Source organism: Arvicanthis niloticus, chromosome 1, assembly GCF_011762505.2.
Source record: "Arvicanthis niloticus isolate mArvNil1 chromosome 1, mArvNil1.pat.X, whole genome shotgun sequence".
NCBI lineage: Eukaryota > Metazoa > Chordata > Mammalia > Rodentia > Muridae > Arvicanthis > Arvicanthis niloticus.
The window spans coordinates 37352807-37374228 of record NC_047658.1 but is presented as its reverse complement, the minus strand read 5'-3'; the positions used below and the strand labels follow the sequence as shown (position 1 = coordinate 37374228).

Genomic DNA, 21422 nt, shown 5'->3' with positions numbered 1-21422 from the left:
TAATTCTGCAGTCCTGCCAGGAACTTAAGAAAGTAAGGCTTTACTTCCTTTACACACATACAACTTTGCATCATCCTCAGATATTTTCATTAACATAACCCCCTGAAAAGAAACTAACACTAAACAAGCACCCTGCCAGACCCTGTGCTAGGTCCTTAGCAAACAAATCCCATTTAATTCCTTGAATTCAGGATTAATGGTTTCAGATTGTTGGTCTAGAGGCTGAAATTTGGAGTGTGGGTAAGCTTTTCCAGTTGTAGTCTAGATTCCTTGAGGCCAAAGCTTTACCTCTTCAAAGTCAACCCTGTCTGTGTTCTCCAGGAATGAAAGTAATAAACCAACATGCCCCACAGGGTTGTTGTGGGACTGAAAAAGCGGTGTTTACAGTTACCTTTGTAAAGGCATTAACTACTGCCATTGGCCACCAGCAGTGTTATGACTTCATAGTTTCCATTGTCTATTTGAAGTAAGTGCAATGTGGGGTCTGGGCGACCTTCTCATTGCAACTTCTAATCTAACTCCTTTTTAATAACATCATTCTGTGCCTGCGCTTTCTCCTCTGCATCCTGGACAGCATGGAGAAAGGTGCTTTGAGACTTAAAACTGGTATCTTTCTTCATGTGTTTTGAGTCATAATCATCTGCTGTCTGTGTGTGGGTGCTGCTAAAGATGCTGTGGTTTCTGGTCTTGGGTGCTAGCCTAGCTGCTGGAGTTTCATGGTGCTCTGTGAAGAAATTAACACGGAAAATACTGAAACCCAGCCTGATGGCTGACAACAGCTCTCGTCGTATTTTCCTTTTCTCTCTTATCTCTTGGCTGCTGAAACAGTTTGGCTCAAGGCACAACTGATCCTTCTGGAGGAACCTTTTCGCAGAGATTTTAGATTGCAGGAGGCTCCGATGAACTTACAGATTTCAGTGTGTAGGGAATCTGAAGCAGATGAATGGAAGAGTGTCGTGATGCTGTGTTTTATTTAGTTGGTCTTGGTCCATTTTGTGTTGCTGTAAAATAATGCACAGAGTGAGCAAACTGGAAACAGCAGAACTGTCTTTCACTCGTGGCTCTGGAGGGAGGGAGGACTAGAGGCCAGGTACCACATTTTTTGCCCATCACTAACTCATGAGCAGATTAGAGGCAATGGCAAAATCGGCTTATACTTAACTCATTACAGAGAACATGGCATTCATTCACTCACGAGGACACAGCCCTCTCTAGTTGGGGCATTACAGTTCCAGCATGCAAGCTTTAAAGGACACATTCAAACCCTTGCAGTCTCTGTCATTGAGACCAACCTTTGATGATGTCTTCGTGGACCCTGTGTGGAATAGAAAGTTCCTGCTCAAAACTCACTAGACTTCAGAACACTTGAATCACAACATGGAATGGGATTTTATATTAGCATTGCAGGTCCCATTATCAGAGTGCATTTTCATATTGAATTATGAACAAAAATTTTATGCTGCTTACATTTAATGAAATTTTAATAAGGCCATGTTTTGGTGTTATTATTCAAATAATGTGATCTGAATTGCTTTCCTCTGAATATATTTGCATTAAGGAGGAAATCAATTTGAGTTCATTCTTTGAATAGTTTATCTATTTTTCTTGGTAGCTTTAAAAATGACAGAGGAAAACTCAGTTCCTTTGTCAGTAAATGGAGAAGAAACCCATTTGCTGAGATCTACAGCAGTAACAGCAACAGTCTGCTGATGGTTTAAGTTAATGAAATGGCTCATTTTGTCTATTAGAGTCGCACAGTTTAAACCATCTACAAATCACGCACATCACAAATTGTAAAGGATGATAGCTCTTCTCTTTCTTATTGAGATTTTAAAGCTTACATATTAAGGAAGAGAATTAAGAGATCCACATTATTTGCTACTCCCAATCATTGGTAACCTAAATTAAATGGTAATCTCTTGAGAGAGCAAGTGCCTCTGGGGTTAGCATTCCTCTAACATGTTTCTGCTAAAATTGTGGATGTGGGTCCGAGGCAGTTTTCACAAACATGTCTTCCAAAAGGTCAGCTCACATTGCCAAGCTAAAACACATTATTGGCAATGCTTATGTGGTTTCTCATGGTCATCTAGCTGAAATTTAATGAAGAGAATGTGAGCCTGAAAATAGCAGGAGAAATCTTGCTTTTGAGAATAACTCCCATACAGACTCCAAGGGATTTTACAGAAATTAACTGGCTAGTTGGGTATGAACTCTGCCAAGGAAAAATGCTGAGACAGAGTCCCCCGGGGTCTTTCATGTCCGCATTTGGTGTACAAGTCAACACTTTCTTGACTTCCCAGGTCTTCTCTTTTTCTCCCTTATTTCCCCACCCAACACAGATTCTTTGTGTTCCATATACAAACTTTGTAGCTTAAAAACTAAGCAAAAACTATAAGACGTGTCTAAACAGGTGTGTCCTAGAATTCAACCGCACACTTGCCGAGAAGTTTTGATTCTTGTTTTCTATTTACATGATCTCACAAACACCATTCGATTTCATTAAAACTGGGGATGCAGCTGGGCAGTGGTGGTGCATGCCTTTAATCCCAGCACTTGGGAGGCAGAGGCAGGCAGATTTCTGAGTTCGAGGCCAGCCTGGTCTACAGAGTGAGTTTGAGTTCCAAGACAGCCAGGACTACACAGAGAAACCCTGCCTCGAAAAAACAAAACAACAACAACAACAAAAAACAAAACAAAAACAAAAAAACTGGGGATGCAGCCTAGTATGAGCGGCCGCTGGTGCTGCTCCTTCCGCATGCGCAGTAGCCATGAAGCTGCCCCGCCCCGCCCCGCCCCGCAGCCTGGCTCCCAGTCTCATCGCTCCGCCTCCCAGACGCAGCACGCTGGCGGCCTGACGTCACGCGCGCGCCGTGACTTCTCCCAGAGCCTCCAGGCGCGCTCGGCAGAAGTTTCCTGGCGGTTACTGCTCTTCAACACGGCCTGCTCTCCGCCGACCGGTGACATGCTTCAGAAGCCGAGGGGCCGCGGTCGGCCCAGCACGCAAGCTGATCGGGAGCGGGACTGGGGAGGTGCTGGCGAGGAAATACCCAGCACGTCTCGCGGCGCATGCGGAACCTCTCAGGGCTCCCGCGCCTCCCTGTCGACCCCCACCGTGGGGCCGCGCACCCAGAAGCAGCTGGAGCTGAAGGTGGCCGAACTGGTGCAGTTCCTGCTGATCAAGGACCAGAAGAAGATCCCGATCAAGCGCACCGACATTCTGAAGCACGTGGTGGGAGACTACCGGGACGTGTACCCCAACCTTCTGAAGCTGGCCGCCGAGCGCCTGCAGTACGTGTTCGGGTACAAGCTGGTGGAGCTGGAGCCCAAGAGCCACACCTACATCCTCATCAACATGCTTGAGCCGGTGGAGGAAGATGCTGAGGTGAGAGGCGATCAGGGTACCCCCACCTCGGGCCTGCTAATGATAGTCCTAGGGCTTATCTTCATGAAAGGCAACACCATCACCGAGACTGAGGTCTGGGACTTCCTGCGACGGCTCGGAGTGTACCCCACTAAGAAGCATTTAATTTTTGGCGACCCAAAGAAACTCATTACCGAAGACTTTGTGCGGCAGCGCTACTTGGAGTACCGGAGGATACCCCACACCGATCCTGTGGACTACGAATTACAGTGGGGCCCGCGAACCAACCTGGAAACCAGCAAGATGAAAGTTCTTAAGTTTGTGGCCAAAGTCCATAATCAGGACCCCAAAGACTGGCCCGCACAATACTGCGAGGCTCTGGCTGACGAGGAGAGTAGGGCCAGACCTGCAGCTGCTAGTGACCCAGCCACATCCTCCTGAACTGTTGAGTTGCAGTCTGCAGGACTTCAGAGATCCACTATAAAAAAAGAACAGGGGACAGGGGGTCGGAAGCAGCTTGTTTCTGCTAGGGTAAATGCCTTGGTGCGCGTTAGGACTGTCGCAGGGGTTTTTGGTTGTTTTTGTTATGGTTTGGAGCTTTAACTTTTCATTGCTAAAGAGATGGAAGAAAACTTTCACTTTATTGTCTGTTGTTTAAAAGAGTTTTCCAGCTTTCTAAACTTAGCTGGGAAATTGTATGATGTCAGACATCCAGGAAGGGACACTTAGGTAAATTGCTTTGACGTTCTAGACGATAAAAAAAAAAAAAAAAAAAAAAAAAAAACGGGGTAGCTATTATCTTAATGACTAGTCATGGGGAAAAATAAAAAAAATCTTTAAAATTGAAAATAAAATTGTTTGAGCTTCTTGTCAACACAGCTTTGAAAATTCATATTTTGTATAGCCATGAGCAGTTGTGGCTCCAAGAGATCTGTATGATGTGTTTTCTGGCATTTTTATATTCATAACTATTACTCTGCTATCCTATGGGTTCCACTTAAGAATTTCTCTAGTATAACAGATAATATACTTTTCAGTCAGTTCACCATTATTTTTATTGTTTTTCTGTTAGGAATTGTGGCTCCTAAGGAAGTGTCATGATTCCAGACGTTTTTGCTACACCAGTTAAAGTCAGTGCTGTTGCAGAAGTGTGAGAATGTATATTAGAGCAAGTTCTAAAAAAAGTTATTAAGTCTCGGGTTTATAAAACAGTGTCGTGGTGATTAACCAGGCCTGATTGGGAATCACACTCCCCAAGTGCAGACCCTATTTCACCTTAAGAATTTAGCTTGTTTATCTATAGAATGGGCCAAATCCCCTGTCAAGTGTGCCATGGTAGTGAATATGGAACATTATGCATAAAGTCCAGCAAAGGCCCTGGTGTGAAAGAATATAGTCACTCTATACCTTACTTTTACTCTTGATGTTTGAACTGCTTTTTGTTCTTTATAGCATGCTAGATCACTCCTAGGAGAACCTTTACAAGTTCTGGGGCTAAGAAGTTCCTCCCATTTTCTTCTTGTTTGGTATGTTTGAATAGTTCTTTAGAAGAACGTAGGGTGATGTCTGGTTCGGGCAGCCCAGACAGACCAGTGTGAACAAGGCAACCACAAGATGAGGGGCTTTGGGAGGTGTGGCACAGCAGGGAGATAGGATGGTTTTGAAGTCCTCTAACCTACTCACTTTGAACTAAAGGTCAGGCTGGTTCTCTTGGGGGTAAATTTCGAGCTCTCAGTCTCAACTGTAAAATGGGAAAAAAACCAACAACTTGATGTTGCTATAGATGAGTCAGGAAACAACTTCACAGATTCCTTGGAGTTTTTTATTTTTCGTTTCTTTTATTGGGTATTTTCTTTATTTACATTTCAAATGTTACCCCCTTTCCTGGGTTCCCCTCCTAAACCCACCTATCCCATCCCCCTTCCCCAGACTTCTATGAGGGTGTTCCCCTATTCACCCACCCACTCCCGCCTCCCCGCCCTGGCATTCCCCTACACTGGGGCATCGGGCCCTCACAGGACCAAGGGCCTCTCCTCCCATTGATGCCTGACAAGGCTGTCCTTTGCTACATACTTGGCTGGAGACATGGTTCGCTCCATGTGTACTCTTTGGTTGGTTGGTTAGTCCCTGGGAACTCTGGGGGGTCTGGTTGGTTGATATTGTTGTTTTTCCTATATGGAGTTGCAAACCACTTCAGTTCCTTCAGTCCTTTCTCTAGCTCCTCCATTGGAGACCCTATACTCAGTCCAGTAGTTGGCTGTGAGCATCCTCCTATGTATTTGTCAGGCTCTGGCAGAGCCTCTCAGGAGACAGCTATATAAGGCTCCTGTCAGTAAGCACTTCTTGGCATCAACAATAGTGTCTGAGTTTGGTGACTGTATATGGGATGGATCCCCAAGTGAAGCAGTCTCTGGATGGCCTTTCCTTCAGTCTCTGCTCCACACTTTGCACTTTGTCTCCATATTTGCACCTTGTTGAGGCCCGAGCTTCCCCACTTTGGGCAGCCAAAATGTTGTGGCCCTCTCCGCTCCACGCTTGGGGGCCAAAATGTCCCAGACTGCTCTGCGGCTTTGGTCTGCGGGTCAGGGGAGAGAGAGAGATAGAGAGGGAGGGGGAGGGAGAGGGAGAGGGAGGGGTAGGTTCTAATCAAGTCTCCTTTATTGAAGGGAAATCTGGGGTATTTATACACTTTTGCCATGTGGATACCATGTGCCTTGCAGGTGTGGATATGACGTAAGCCTTACAGGTGTGGATAGCATGGATACCACGTGCACCGTGAGCCTTGCAGCTGGGGGCACTAAACAGCAAAACAAGATATGTGGGCTATCAGAGTGTGCTTCAGCCGTTGTAGACTGTTGAAAAACAAGTCTCATGTCAGGGTATATGGCTTGAGATGGCTGCAAAGCTGATAGCTGCTTTCTGCTACAAGTTGGCTCCCAACAGCACCTATTAGTATTTTGTTCCCACTTCTAAGAAAGACTGAAGCACCCAAACTTTGGTCCTTCTTTTTGAGCTTCATGTGGTCTGTGAGTGGTATCTTGGGTATTCTGAGCTTTTGAGCTAATATCCACTTATCAGTGAGTGCATACTATCTATGTGTGTTCTTTTGTGATTGGGTAACATCATTCAGGATGTTATTTTCTAGTTTCATCCATTTGCCTAAGAATTTCATGAAGTCATTGTTTTTAATATCTGAATAGTACCCCATTGTGTAAATGTACCACATTATCTGTATCCATTCCTCTGTTGAGGGACATCTGGGTTGTTTCCAGCTTCTGGCTGTTATAAATAAGGCTGCTATGAACATAGTGGAGCATGTGTCCTTGTTATATGCTAGAGCATCTTTTGGTTATATGCCCAGGAGTTCTTGACAGTGTCTGGCCAAACACTGGACACAAGCAGTAAGTACTGTTGTTCTGAGGTGAGTTGCTGCAAGTTCTTCATCAGAGGAGGCAAATACTTTCATCTGGTGGCAGTGAGGGCAGGTGACTTTCATCAGCCCTGAACTAGAGGCCAACTAGAGTTTGTGGTAGTTATGAAGTATGAAGGAGTGAGAAGGGCTACTGATTGCTGATTTGTGTTGATTTGTGTAGTGTCCAAGTTTGCTTTCTACTGCTGTGACATACCATAACCACGAGCAGCTTGCAAGGTAAGGGTTTATTTCAGTTGTAGTCCATCACTGAGGGAACCTGGAGGCTGGAAATAAAGCAGAGGCCATGAAGGAACACTACTTACTGGCTTGCCCAGCCTGCTTAAACAGCTCAGAACCACTTGCCCATGAATAGCATTGTCTACAGTGAGCGAGGTCCTCCCACATCAAACAGCAATCAAGATAGTGTTCCACAGGCCAATCTGATGGAAGTATTTTCTCAGTTGAGGGTCCCTCTTTCCAGATGACCCCAGTTTATGTCAAGTTGACAAACCAGCACAAGTAGATCTAGAGATTTTTAAGCAAGGACTAGTTTATCCTTGAGCTCCCCTTTTTGGTTACATTTTAGGTTAGTATATGTATTACCTTCTGCCCACCAGCTCCTGACCTGAGTCAGCTTTCACTTGAGCTGCTTAAGTCAGCTGCATCCATTGTTTCAGAACTGATCCCATACAGTGATGATATCCCAGTGTTCTGAGAGCGGCACAGTTTACTGTCAGGTTATTTTGTTGGAGATGCTGTGCTACATTAGAGGCTGGATAAGCTTTTACATCTTTCTCGCCAGATTCCAGGGCTGCATATCATACCATTATGTGTTTTTGTAACTTCACATGTATGTTCATGCTCACGAAGAATATATGTTTTACTTTTGTGGACTTTCATGGGTTTACATAAGTGGCCTTGTGTCTTTTAGCACAGTGGTTTTTAACCAGCTATTTTTTAAGTTACATGTATACATAGAAGTTAATGTATGCATGATCTGATTAATTCATTTTGATTTCCTTTCATGAAGTTCTTACTGCTTTTGCCAGCCACCCCATACTCTGCAACCCATGTGAACGCTCAGCCTTTACAGCCCTGTGTGGATGTGGGTGCATCGTTAATACTTCACTGTGCCATCTGCTCACCTGTTGTAAAAACATCAGCCTGTCTTTTAGTCCCCATTTTGACCACAAGATTTTAAGCATCAGATGTTTTTGTTTGTTGATTTTCGAGAACTCTTTGTATCTTCTGTGCAGCAGTTCACTGCTGAGTCCGGTTGCAAATATCATCTATGCTTTTGGTTTTGTCATATTTCACTTTAATGTGTTTTAGTTATCAGTGTTGTAACCCCGTATTTTGTTCTACACTTTGAAAATTCTTAATGATGAAGGTATTTGTTTTTGACAGTTTCCTCCATAAGTACTACACTTACCTCGATTCCATCCTCCCCACTTCAACTCTTCCTATGTTCCCCTGCCCCCTTTCAAAATCGTAACTGCTGAGAACATTAGACTGACCAGTTGGGATTAGACCGTCAAGTAGGGGACTCATCCCTGAAGAAGACTAATTCTCCCTCTCAGCAATCATTTAATAGCCTGCGGTTCTTCATCTAGGGGTGAGACCTTATGAGACTTGCCCCATCCTCTCTGGAGTATCAACTGCTATTGTCCTTCTTCAGATCTCGTTTAGGCAGTCATACTGTTAAGATCATATAGGTTCAGAGCTTCTCTGTCTTCCGTAAAGGACAATCTCACAGCAGACAGCCCGGTTCTCTGGTTCTCTTAATAACCTTCCTGCCACCTCTTGTGTGTTCTGAGCCTTGGGTGTGGTGGTTGTGTTTCAGCTGTGTCCGTAGGGCTTGAGCACCCAGTGCTCACCAGTTCTCTGCATTCTGAGCAGGTGAAGATTTTGGTAATAGTCTCCATTTGCTGCAGAAAGAAGCTGCTTTGATGAGGGGTGAGGGCTGTGCTTGTCTGTGGATTTAAGGCTAAGTGTTGAAAATGCAGTTAGGAATCGTAGTGGTGTAAGGAAGTGGCAGGAGTAGGTTCTTCTCCAGGGTTCATGACCTCACCAGCCACAGGTGAGTTTTATAGTACCAAGCATGAATTCCCTCCTATGGACCCTCCTATGGTGGGTCTTACATAGAACTAGACAACTGTTGGTTATCTCCAAGATAGCAACTGCCACTATTGCACCTTTGGGTGTATCTTGCTATGGTGAATGGTTCATAGGCTTTACATTGGATGATGTTATTAACTGCTTTTATCTCTTGCCTGTTTTCACAGTGTCTTTGAAAGCTAGTCCTCAAGGAGAATGAAAACTTCTTGGTCAAATCTAATTCAAGCAACCAAGGGCAATGACAGTAGCCTATTATTTGGGGAATCTCTTTTACTCCCTTGAGCAACAACTCAAAGGGGGGTTTCCCATGGCTGCCACTGCATGTACACACGTACACGCGCGTGTGCACAACACACATGTATGTGTGTGTATGTATGTAGATATAGTGCTTCAGTACATAGTATGGTTTCCCTATGACCTTCTCCAACATCCTCAGTCTTCTTTATCCCTTCCCCTCCCTCAGCCCTGCCCTCCATCATCCTTCCCAGTTAATCCCTGCCTCTCCCGTTTTCCCCTTTCTGGCTCACTCTTCCCTCCACCCGTTGCCCTTTTTGTTTTCCTGTTATCTGCAGCTACTCCAGTTTATATACTCAAACCTAAAGATCAGAGTTAGGATTCACAAACAGGAGAAGATACGCAGTGTTTGTCTTTCTAGGTCTGGGTTAGCTCGCTCGGTATAATGATCTCTCTCACTTTGCCTTTCATTTTTTCTTTACATATGTTTAGTCCTCTGTAGTGTCTGTACCCCACAGCTCACTGTCAGTTTATCAGCTGAAGGACATTTGGTTTGTTCCCATTTCCCAGCTAGTGTGACTAGAGCAGTGAGCATGGCTGAGCCGGCGTCCATGGAGTAGGATGCTGAGTGGTGTGTCAGGTCATGTGGTAAATCTACTTGTAGTTTTTTGAGGAGTCTCCACGCTGATTCCTATCATGGCTACACCAGTTTGCAAACTGAGTAGCAGTGATTGAGGCCCTTCCTTTCCCACATCCTCCTCGGCATTGACTGCCAGCTTTTTTTCCTTCATCTTAGCCTTTCTGACTGGGCTTTAATGAGATCTCAAAGTAGTTTTAACTGGTATTAAAGATATTTTTGGCTACTTTTGTGTCTTTTTTTTTTTTTCCTTTGAGAATTCTCTGATCAGATCCTAGCTCACTTTTTAAAAAAAGATTTATTTATGTATGTATTTATTTTATGTATCAGTACAATGTTGCTCTCTTCAGACACACCAGAAACCCTTCAACTAGGCAGAATGCCTGCTGTCCCTTTAGGATCACCGGGGTTTCTACAACCAGGAACCAGGCTGCCTTTCACGATCCTACAGCTGGATAGGCCAGGCTGGCTGGCTGGCCAGCAAGTCCTGAGGAACCTTTTGTCTGTGTCCACCTACCAGTGAGATCATGAGCATGCACAACACTTGGGAATTTTCACATAGGTGCTGGAGATGAAGCTCGGGTCCTCATGTTTGTGTAGGGAGCATCTTGCTGATTTAAGAATCGCCCCATTCTCTCTTCCTCTTTTAATGGCTGGCACAGTGAATTGTTCAAGATACAAAATATTTCAATCTCAAAAAATGTACTGATGAACTTTCTTTTGCCATACTGTATAAGAATTAGTTAATTATTGAATGCTTTTGACCATCACAGTAGAGCATGGTGTCATTCAATGGAGTGTGATTCACCTAGCAGAGATCACATCCTCAGAGCAAACTGACTTTCCCTCCCCTAGCGATTTCAGCTATCAAAACAGCTCAGCTAGGGCAGGGCCTCAGGAATCCCTCTCCATTCCATGCTAAAATTTTGACTGGCTGGGTCATGGGCAGGCCTTGTGCAGTCAACCATGGTTGATGTGAGTCCATGAGTCCAGTGGTCCTCTTGTGTTTAGAAGACACTGCTTGCTCCAGTCTACCTCAGCCTCTAGCTTTTACCATCTTTCTAGGATGTCTCTGACATCCTTGAGAAAGGTAGTATGATGTAGATATCTCATTTGGGGCTCAGCACCCCAGAATCATTTACTCCATGCTCCTTGACCAAATGTGAGTTTCTGTATCTGCCAACATTTACCACACAAAGAAAGTCTGTTGAAATTTGGAAACAACACTGACCTATAGGGTGAGAAATAGAAACTTAGAGGACACTTTGATACTATGCCCACTTAGCAGAATAATAGCAATCGGTTCATACCTGGGCCTGTGAGCACCCCCATCATGGGTATTTTAACCAGATTTACAGTGCTGAGCCAGTGTTTCCTACAGCACTTGGTCACATATATAACAATTGTGTCACTATGCACCTAGGGGCAATCATTGGCTCATTATTGTAGCTCACAGGGCTCACAGCTGAGTAAGGCTTGACGACCTCCCAAGATCCCACAGTCTGCATGACACCTTCCAGTACTATAAATCTAGCCAGCTCGGAGGAAGCTTCCTGACCGGCATCAATTTGATTTCTCTGTGTCCTGTGACTGAAGTGTACAGTGTCTGCAGCAATAGGGTCTCACCTTTAAGTCCTGGTGAGCAACCTAGAACACTGGCAACAGCCTGTTCAGGCTGTGCTTGAACTCACTGTTCTCTTTACCACCAGATGTTCTAGGTTTACTGGTATGTGGCACCATACCTAGGCGGTGGGGGATGGAATCCAACTATGTCTTTAATTCTTTTATTCAGAAAATTCCATACATATAAAGGTAGAAAGCCGATGTAATCATTTTACTGCATGGGTAATTTTGTTCCACCTGTGTCTCCTTATATCCTATCGTCTGTATATATTTTAGACGTGTCTCTGAAGGACACAAATTCTCATAGTGAGACAAACGAGTTTTGTATTTGCTGGGATGCTGGGATGCTGGGATGCTGGGATGCTGGGATGCCTTCCCTTTTCAGGATGTTTGTGTTGCTTATCACACTGACTCTCTTGCTCTTCTGAAACAGGCTGCAGTATTGACCCACTGTCTTCTGTTTATTTCTAGCTTTGCTCTGTTTTGACCAGAGTATGAACTTCTTATAATTACAATTGTTCTGTATCTGTTAGGAATTTTCTTTGTGTCTCCCTAGGTGTTTATTTGACTATGGGTTTCTTTGCCTGACTTTGGTTTCATGATAATGACAGCCTTGTCTGACAAGTTAAGAAGTGCTCCCTCTCCTCCAAGTTTGGGAAAAGTAGGATTGCTATTAACTCTTTGAGTGCTTAGGAGGATTCACTGGGAATGAAGGGTAGGGCCGAACTTTTTACTCTTTGCTAGAATTTTGATTTGTTAGTCTCTGTGAATGTATCAGCAGGTTCTCCTTCTTCCCATCCAAAGGTTTACTTTTAAATGGATGTGTGTGTGTGTGTATGTATGTATGCTGTGTGTGTTCATGGTGTATGTGTGAATACATGTTTATATGTGTGTGTGTGGTATGTGTATGTGTGAGTACATGATCACATGCATATGTGTGGTGTGTATGTGGGAGTACATGTTCACATATGTATTGGTATGTATGGTGGTATGTTTTATGTGGTATGTGTCTATGTAGTGTGTGTGTGTAAGTATGTATGTAGTATCTGAGTGTATATATGTGTGATGTATATATGTATGTATATGGTGTGTACATGTATGTATGTATATATATGTGTGAGTCTGTGTGTATGTATATGTGTGTATGTGTATGTATGTGAGTCTATGTACATGAATATATGTGTGTATGAGTGTACATATGAGTGTGTGCACATGTACACATGTGTATGTGTATGAGTGCACATATGCTAAAGCACACATGTGGAGGCAGAGGACAGCTTTTCAGAAGAAGTTGGTTCCCTGCTTCCCCCTTATACTTCTGCATTTGCTCTGCACAGAGGAGCTTCAGGTCCACATTGTCACTTCCTATCTCCCTACAGGAGTGCTGGGATTACAGACTTGAGTTTTAACTTGGGTTCAGTGGAAGAACAAACTGAGGTTTTCAGGGTTGCATGGCTGAGAATTTTACTGGCTGAGCCCTCTTGCTGCCCTTCTAATTCTTCTTGAGTCATTGTACCCAAGCTGAAGTCAAACACCAGCTAAGGTAGTAAGGACACACTTTCATTGGTACTATGTTATTGTTGAGGGTTGGGAACTTGTCCAGGGGAGACTTGGACATTTTGAAGGCAAAGTCAGGAAGAGAGAGTGTGCATCAGGGAGGGGAGGGGACTGATTTCAGAATCAGAAGTGAGACCTGATATGTAAGAGCCCAGCTCTGTTTGTAAGCTGGGCTGCTGCTAATATCCCAGTGTCTTGGAGGCAAAGCTCCATCTTCTGGCTGGGCTGCAACAAATAGCAGTCTGTGGAAGCCTCACATCTTCTCAGTGGTCATGCCAAGGAGAATCCGTTTCATCCCAGGGCTATGTCCAGAGCTACCAGACTGTCGTGTTCCATTCAAGTCTCATGGGCCATGGATGAGGCCTTGTTGAGGAGAGGACACAGAGGAGCCCTTGCAGAATTGGTCAGGAAGAAAAATCTTTATGTCATAAAACTTGCCAATTTCACATTAATATTTAATTTATGAGTGAGCATATTATATGAATATATTTGCCATAATATTAAAAAATTCTTAAAATTTCTGTGGAGTTGGTATTAATAACTTCATTTTGGGTTTTGGTTTCATGTGTATCTTCGCTCTTTCTCTCTTTTTCTTCAGCTGAAGGCTTGCTAATTTTGGCAATATTTGCCAGGACCCAACTTTGGTTTTGTTTGCCCAAATTTACTATTTTTTTTTTTGTTATGTAGACTTCACTTGCCTCTAATCTGCTGTGTATTATTTCCCTGCTCCTGCTGGTTTGGTTATTCATTTTCTCTTAGTTTTTAATTCTTTACTTTGAAATGTCAGAATCTTGCCATAGGTTTTCTTTCTTTTTGGACATAGACAGATATTTACTGCCCGAAACCCCTCTGCACACAGCTTTTCCTGGATTCCATGGGCGTTGCTGTGATTTTTACTTTCCTTTCTTTTATTGTAAGGATTTCCTTTTCTTTTCCTTTTTTCTTATTTCCTAGTGAGTTCCTCTTCCACCTAGTGGTTGTTGAGGGGTGTGTGGCTAACTGGCATGCTTGGGTTCTATTTTGATTGCTGGCATTACTTCCTGTTAGTGAGGGAAAGTGCTGTACATGGACCCAGTCATTCACAGTGTATTGAGAACCACCTGCTTCTGCAGACAGATCCTACATCTCACCATTCTTTATTTGGTGAGGTCATATGTCCCCAAGGTTGGAATGTGTCCTGAGGTTGGGATGTTCCCATTTCTATCAGTTTTCATTGCCTATGGTATTTCTGGGTCCTTATTTTTTTTTTATTGATATTCCGTGTAGACATTTTCACCATTAAAAATAAATTATGAAAGTTGCAGTCCTGTCCTGGTTTGATTCACATTTGGAGGACTCGATTGTTTTGATACATGTTTGTAGTTGCCTGTTTTCATGAGCTAGCTTGCTTTCCTGTTACATTACTGCACATTTTATGGTCCTTGTAACAATTTTTCACACTTTATTTATTTTGAAGACATTAGTGTAGCCTCAGTAACTCTCTCTCTCTCTTTCTCTCTAATGGCCAGGCCTATTTTCTTCTGATGTCCTTTTAAACTTTTTTTTTTAAATGTTTGTGTCTTTGTACCTAAAGTTAGTCCTGCTTTGCAACATGTAATTCAGATCTATTTTTTAAAAGACACATACTATATCATTGCTGACTGCAAATCAAATATTTAAACTATCATGGTTTAAGTGATTACTTTGACTATCTTATTTGCTTTGTATATATTTTATATTTTTTTGTATTTCAGTTCTTTTCAATGCTTATTTCATTTTGGTTAGATAAACTTTCCCAGTGTGTTATTTTATTTCATATTATATCTGTTCACTATTTATCTTAAATACCCTGTTGTTTATTTTATTGGTTTACTTATTTATGTTTATTTGTTTTTGACTATGGGTTCTTTAGCTGCCTGCATGTCTGCACCATATGTATCATGTGTGCATTACCTACAGAGGCCAGAAGAGTGTGTCAGGTCCCTTGAAATTGAAGTTACTGATGGTTGTGAGACACCATTTGGTGCTGCAGACCAAACCCAGGTCCTCCTGGTTCTCTTAACTGCTGAGCCATCTCTCCAGCCCCTGCTGCATATCTTTTAATTGTTGTTCAATGCTGAGCTTGAAAATTATAGTGAACATTTATATGGATCATTTTTCTATTGCTATAACAAAGTATCTGACACTGGATACTTTGTTCACAATTTTGAAGGCAGAAAAGTCCAAGATGAAGTGCCCTCTGGGTTCAGCTTCTGCTAAAACCCTGATCATGAGTGGTGTCCTGGGCCACATGCAAAGAGAACACATCCTCTGGAGAGGCAGGGAATCAGGGGGCAGAGGGCCAGGCTTCTCTTTTAGCAATCCACTTTCAAAGAAACTAACTGGATCTCCTGAGGAACCCAAGGTCAATGTTCACAAAGGCCCAAGCATCTCTCACCTGGCTCCACCTCTCAAACATCCATTGCTTCCCAGGATTGACTCTGAGAACCAAGCATCAAGTCACCAACCTTTGGGGCACAACTCACATTCCAAACCTTAGTAACACCTTAAGCCTCTGATCATCTGGTCCCAGCTTAATATCAGCAGTGTCTGTTACCTTTATTCTTGACTCCACTCCCTCATCACATCTTTTAATATTGCATGACTGTTGACTTGTTTAATGCATTTTTACACCATCTACGATAACAAAAGAGAAGTAATAGACTAAATGTGTAATTATCCTTTTAACATAATATGTTTGGCTTTAAAAACCAGAGATTCTCACTTCTTTGTATGGCTTCAGTTAGTCTCTATTGGTTGTCATTTCAGGGTAAAGAGTCCCCATGAGATTTCTTGCCAACCATACCTTTCTGCTTTGAGCACCAGCTTGTTTATTTGGAAGTGTCTTGCTTTTGCCTTCAATTGTAAAGGATAGTTTTGCAGGATATAGAATTCTGTGACAGGGTTGTTTGTTTGTTTTCCTTTTAGAACTATAAATGTATTATTCCACATTACTAAGGACATCTTACTTCCTTAGGAAAAAGTTTCATCTCTCCGTTTGCAAGCTTCTGGTCACACCTTTGGCCTTTGCTAGTTTGGATATAATGTGTTCAGTTGTGGTTCTCTGAGTCTCCTGCCTGGAGTTCCTCGGACATCTGGAATATGCAAACATGCCTTCAGGAGATTTTAGCCATAAGACTCTCATTCAGATTTGATTTGTTATGTCTTTTCTTGCTTCCCCTAGACCTGCCACCAGTACTCTGTACCTATGGCTAGCACTTTCTCTAGGTTTCTTAGCTTCTCTTCTTCCTTGTCTATAGCTCGTCTCTGCTTCCTGACATTGCAATTAATGATTCTTTACAACGGCTTTAAGCCTGCAGCTGCACCCTTCTTGAGTCCCCATTCAACGATGTCATTCTCTGCCTGCAGTTTCTGTCTCTTTCCTGTTTGTGCTCCCCTGCGTTGACACCCAGCCCATCTTACCTATCATTTTCCTGATCTCCTTTAGTTCTATGTCCTGGGTTTCCTGAAGCATGTTTATAACAGTGAGGATTAAGAGGTTTTCAGCTAACCCCCATGTCTGAGCTCTCTCTAGATGCCTTCTGTGGCAACTTCTCCTGTGAATATCCATAATTTGGTGTTTCTTCCCATGCTTTGTCATTTTTTTGTTGAGCATTGGGACCCTTGAATCCATGTTCAGTACCAGTTAGCTTGCTTGATCTATCCAGATGGAAAGTATGAGTGGAAAGGAAGAAGCCCCTCAAGTATCGGGGTTTGGAAGTATCTGAATCCTTAGGCTTTTGAGAACAGTCCCAGCAGCAGCAGCAGCAGCAGCAGCAGCAGCAGCAGCAGCAGCAGCAGCAGCAGCAGCAGCTAGTATTAACATCATGTGTAGGTCTCAGGTAGTAGGGCTCCTCTCTCTTGTTAGAGCAATTGTGCAGCTCCAAGAAGATGAGATTTCTCTACCTTTGCTAGTGACCATTGGTGCAGTTTCTGGGCAGGTCCTAGGAACTAGAACTCTTCAGCCCTTAAGATTCCTCAGCCCTTGACAGAGATCAGTGCTACAGCTGCTGACCCTGGGAGGTCTGACATCCTTGCTGAAAGTTGTCACAGCTCTCTGGGACTCTTCTGTCACCAGGGTCTACATTTTATCTTCTCTCTTTACAGCCTTCTGTCCTCCAGCCTCAGCTTCCTACCCTCTTTTTACCCTGTCATCCCTCTTGTCCCTGCTCTCTGGGACTGTTCAGCCGCCTCCTCTGACTGTGGCTGCCCTCATAGTTGCTGCCATTCAGGAAAGGTCTATGGCTGCTCTCAGCTGCTGCCACTGTCCAGCAGTTCTGCATCTTTTTCAACTGCTGATGCAACCAGGCACTCTGGTGCTTCTGCAGTTTGGCCTGCTAATGGCTCTGCCCCACCTCTTCTTCGGCTGTAGAGTAGGTAGCTAGTTTGCTGCTTCTGCAGTGGAGTGGGCAAGCTGCTCATCCCTGCCACTTCTACAGAAGCCAGACAGCTGGCCACTGGCTAATCCTCCAGCTTAGTGTACTGGTGCCCTCCATTGCTGCCGGTGCTATGCCGGTGCTGTGCCGGTGCTGTGCCGGTCCTGTACTGGTACTGTGCTGGTGCCTCTGTCCTCGACACCACTCCACTGTTTTTTGTGCTTTTGTCATCATTTCTTCCTTTGTGTTACTTGCACAGCACACCCTACTGAAAATAGGCAACAAGAAAGACCTTTACCAGGCCTAATGTTGAAACAGCAGGGCAGGCAGCAGGAAGGTGTCCCCAGCTACTTGTCCTGATAGGACAGCCAGAGGAAAGGTCCTTGCCCTAATCAGAGCTAATTTCTCAGATGAATAAAGGTTGGCAGCAATCACAACATTGTCTCTTGTACCGGTGACAATAGTCCTATTAGGCCACAGAAGAAATGTTTCTCCCCTGGCCTGGGAAGAAATGGCTACCTAGAGTTCAGAAAGGCTTATGATAGCAAAATGTTGGGTATAAGTTGTTTGAAATAGTCCTGACTGGGACTGAATCTTTAGGAGACAGAGCAAGCAGCTGTGATCTCCATGTAGTTTTGTTTGTTTTTTTTTTTTTTTTTTTCAAAGTGTCCTTGGAGTGTTCAAAACATCCAGAGTGAGTAGAAGGTTGCTCTGTCTGTCTGTTTCACTGAAAGCCCTTTTGCTCATGGAAGCCAGAGAAGCAAGGGGCAGTCCCACAGCTGCTAAGCAGCACCAACCTGAGTAGTCTACAGTTCTTCTCTTATTTATAGGAAATGAACATCAGAATGGTCACTTACAATATAAACCTAACTTAAGATCGACACTAAATCTTAGCAGTGTTTACCACCTGCTCCATGTCCCAGGGAAGGATCAGTCTCCTCATCTGTGTCAGTTACTCTGGAAACCAGAAATGCAATGAATTGTTAGAAACAATGACTGAACAGCAAGAAGGGAGCCTAACTCACACAGAAGAGAACACATGGGTTTACAATGCAATGTTTTTGACTGTTCTTGGTAGATTGCTTTCTAAAGATGCAAAGAGATCTCCATCTTAAACTGTCTCTATGGTGTGTTTTGGTGGTTGTAAGGTAATTTGAGGCTGCTTGTGGAGCTGTGAAATTAATCACAATTATATTGAAGACAAAGGGTTCTGGCATGGTTGTGAGGAGATGCAGACCTAGGATTGATAGGTTAGGTTAAAAGCTTCCCATTTGATTCAGAAATGTCAGTGTAAACTCAAGGCATGTCTGATGACAGAAAAGTTGAAAATACTGAGCATCCAAAAGCAAAGAGCACCTCACGTGCAAAAACTGTGGCATCTAAATCCTGTTCTCATCGAAAGGTGCATACACTATCCCGGGCCTGAGGCAGGAAGTGTATAAGGTGAGTCCTGGAGGCCCCAGAGAACCAGGAAGCAAGCAAGAAATTAAAATCCATAAACTCTGAAAGCCCAGGGGTCAACTTGAGTGTGCAGTGATTCAGGTGATTGAAACATGTTCATTGAACTTAAGTCTATGGTTACTAATAACACACTACATCTCTCTCTCTCTCTCTCTCTCTCTCTCTCTCTCTCTCTCTCTCTCTCTCTCTCTCACACACACACACACACACACACACAACCAAAGTGAAGTTACTAGTCATTCATTGCTCAGGAAGCAGCTTTAAACATCATAATAAACATGGGTTAAAGATGATAAAACTCACGATCTTAAGAGGGAACCAATACATTTTCCAGGCACTTGTAGTAGAAATTCAAACGCTGTCTGCATGGCTGTTCGTTCGTAATCCTGAAATGCACTTAGAAGTAGATGTAAAAGTTGCTGGGAGCCACGGGTGACAATTAGTTCCGTTCCACTAGACCAAATGTCTTTACATTTGCATTGCCAGGAGTCCTTTGCACTAATGTCCATTTTCTGCAGCTCGGAATGGTTTGAAATGGCATAATGACTATGAAGGGCAAAGGAGCCCAGAGGGGTGCGCTGGGAACCGTTGGCGATTAGTATCTTTTCACGTATGTCAAAGTCTTTATCAAGTTTTCCTGACACTCTTCCTGCGTTTGATCATATTAGCCTTAGATTACTCTTGATCACACAAAGGTATCTTATAAGACTCGGCCTGCTTATCCACTCAGTGGGGCTGATGAATTGGTTTCTTCAGTAAGTTTTAAGGGAAAAAAAACCCAGGAAGGTGGACACCCGTGGATTTAAGATTTACCTGCATATGAGAGGCAGTAGGGTGGAGGATTGTGAGTTCGAAGCTGGACGGGGATAAGTAGTGAAACCCTGTGTGGAGAGAAGAAGAGAGGAGGAAGGAAGAGTCATAAGTGTTACACTATACAGACCATCACTATATCCTGTGTGACCTGACTCAGAGCATGGAGCTAGCAGCAAGCGAGGCAGGACAAGCAGTTCTAGAACTCGATACTACCAAGTGTTTACTTTTAACATGCATGACAACAGTAATTCAGTAATATTTACAGGAATGGCTCACAATTTTCTAGAAACACACACTGAATCATTTAGGGATGGGATTATATGGATTCCGTTTCTGGTGGAATATTCCCCATGGGTGAGGCAGGCAAGAACAGCTGGCACTGAATTGGCTGATTCCTGAGGATAGGTGACGAGTGCCCAGGGCCTCTTTACATTTTCTCTTCTGCACATGTGCAAAATTTTCCACACTAAAAACTAAACAAAATCAATTTAACATCCTTCTAATCAATACACCCCTTTCCCTCGGTTTTGTTTAATAAGTTCTGGCGTGTTCTTATTGAGTGCCTGGAATGTATAGTATTTTCAGGTTTAGCTTCTAAAATTAAAATGGTTGGTTCCAAAGAAACTCATGGTAACTTACCGTGGCTTTTCAATGTTTTCCCTTTTGCTATTTAGGGTAATATGAAGCTGACATCTTGAGAAACAATCACATTTTCCTTTAAAACATAAATATTGTTCGTGTAATTACTTCATTAAGCTAAAGCGTCTGTAAAGCCGAGCCGTTTTCCCTCCTAGGCTCGCCAAGCGAGTAATCAATTTGTGTTTGGTTGGCTTCCAGATCACCTTCTTCATGCTGCTCTCCGCGGTGTGTGTGATGCTCAACCTGGCCGGCTCCATCCTCTCCTGCCAGAACGCTCAGCTCGTCAGCTCCCTCGAAGGCTGCCAGTTGGTGAGTAGTGAAAGGCCTCCTATAAAAAACGTTCTGTAAAGGTCAGAGGCTTGGATGCTGCGGGGAGACATTTAAGGGCTAATTGTACTGTGTTCTTCAAGTCTCAGAGACAGTTGTATCCATTCATTAGCTTTTCAGTTACTTAGGGAATTTCAGTCACACTGGTTCATGTCTCATTTCTATAAATTCTCCTGATTAAAACTTACTCATGTAAATTATTCCCTCTTCCCCCCCCACCCCCGGCCCCCCTGCTTCGAGGCATGATCTCACCTATGTAACCATGCCTGGCCTGGAACTCATTAAGTAGAGCTGGAAAGCCTCAAACTTTTGACAGTGTTCCCACATCTGCCTCCCAAGTGGTGGGATGGCAGGCATGCACGTGTACTACAGTTAGCTTCAGCTCCCCACCCCGCTCATGTGTGCGTCTGTGCATGTGTGCATGCATGCACCTGTGTGTGTATGAGAGAGTGTGTGTGTGTGTGTGTGTATTAATATGATTGCATCATAATTAAGGTTAGTATTGCTGTGATGAAACATGGCCAAAGCAACTTGGGGAGAAAAGAGGCTATTTGGCTTACATATCCTGAGTCTTAGTGCACTGAAGGAAGCAGGAGCTGATGCAGAGGCCATGGCGGGGTGCTTTCTTATAGCACCCAGGTCCATTAACCCAGGGATGACACCACCCACAATGGACTGGGTCCTCTCCCATCAATCACTAATTAAGAAAGTGCCCTACAGGCTTTCTCAATTGAGGATCCTTTCATTCAGATGACGATAGCTGTGTCACATTGACAAAAAAAGGCCAGCACAGTGTGTGTGTGTGTGTGTGTTGGGAGGGGGTGTGGGTGTGTGCTCACACCTTTG

The 21422-nt window shown here is 43.7% G+C and overlaps 2 protein-coding genes across 2 annotated transcripts in view; both read left to right on the top strand.

Annotated features, from left to right (window-relative positions):
- The window catches only part of Entrep2 (endosomal transmembrane epsin interactor 2), a 399942-nt gene that overhangs the window by 272633 nt on the left and 105887 nt on the right, over positions 1–21422 (top strand). The window contains exon 3 of the mRNA XM_034484687.2: positions 20448–20558. Within this exon, the coding sequence (XP_034340578.1) occupies positions 20448–20558 (111 nt within the window). The remainder of the gene's footprint in view (positions 1–20447; positions 20559–21422) is intronic.
- Positions 2849–4406, top strand: Nsmce3 (NSE3 component of SMC5/6 complex). The gene has a single exon (XM_034484698.2). It carries the CDS (start codon positions 2963–2965, stop codon positions 3800–3802), a length of 840 nt encoding a protein of 279 aa, XP_034340589.1. The 5' UTR covers positions 2849–2962; the 3' UTR covers positions 3803–4406.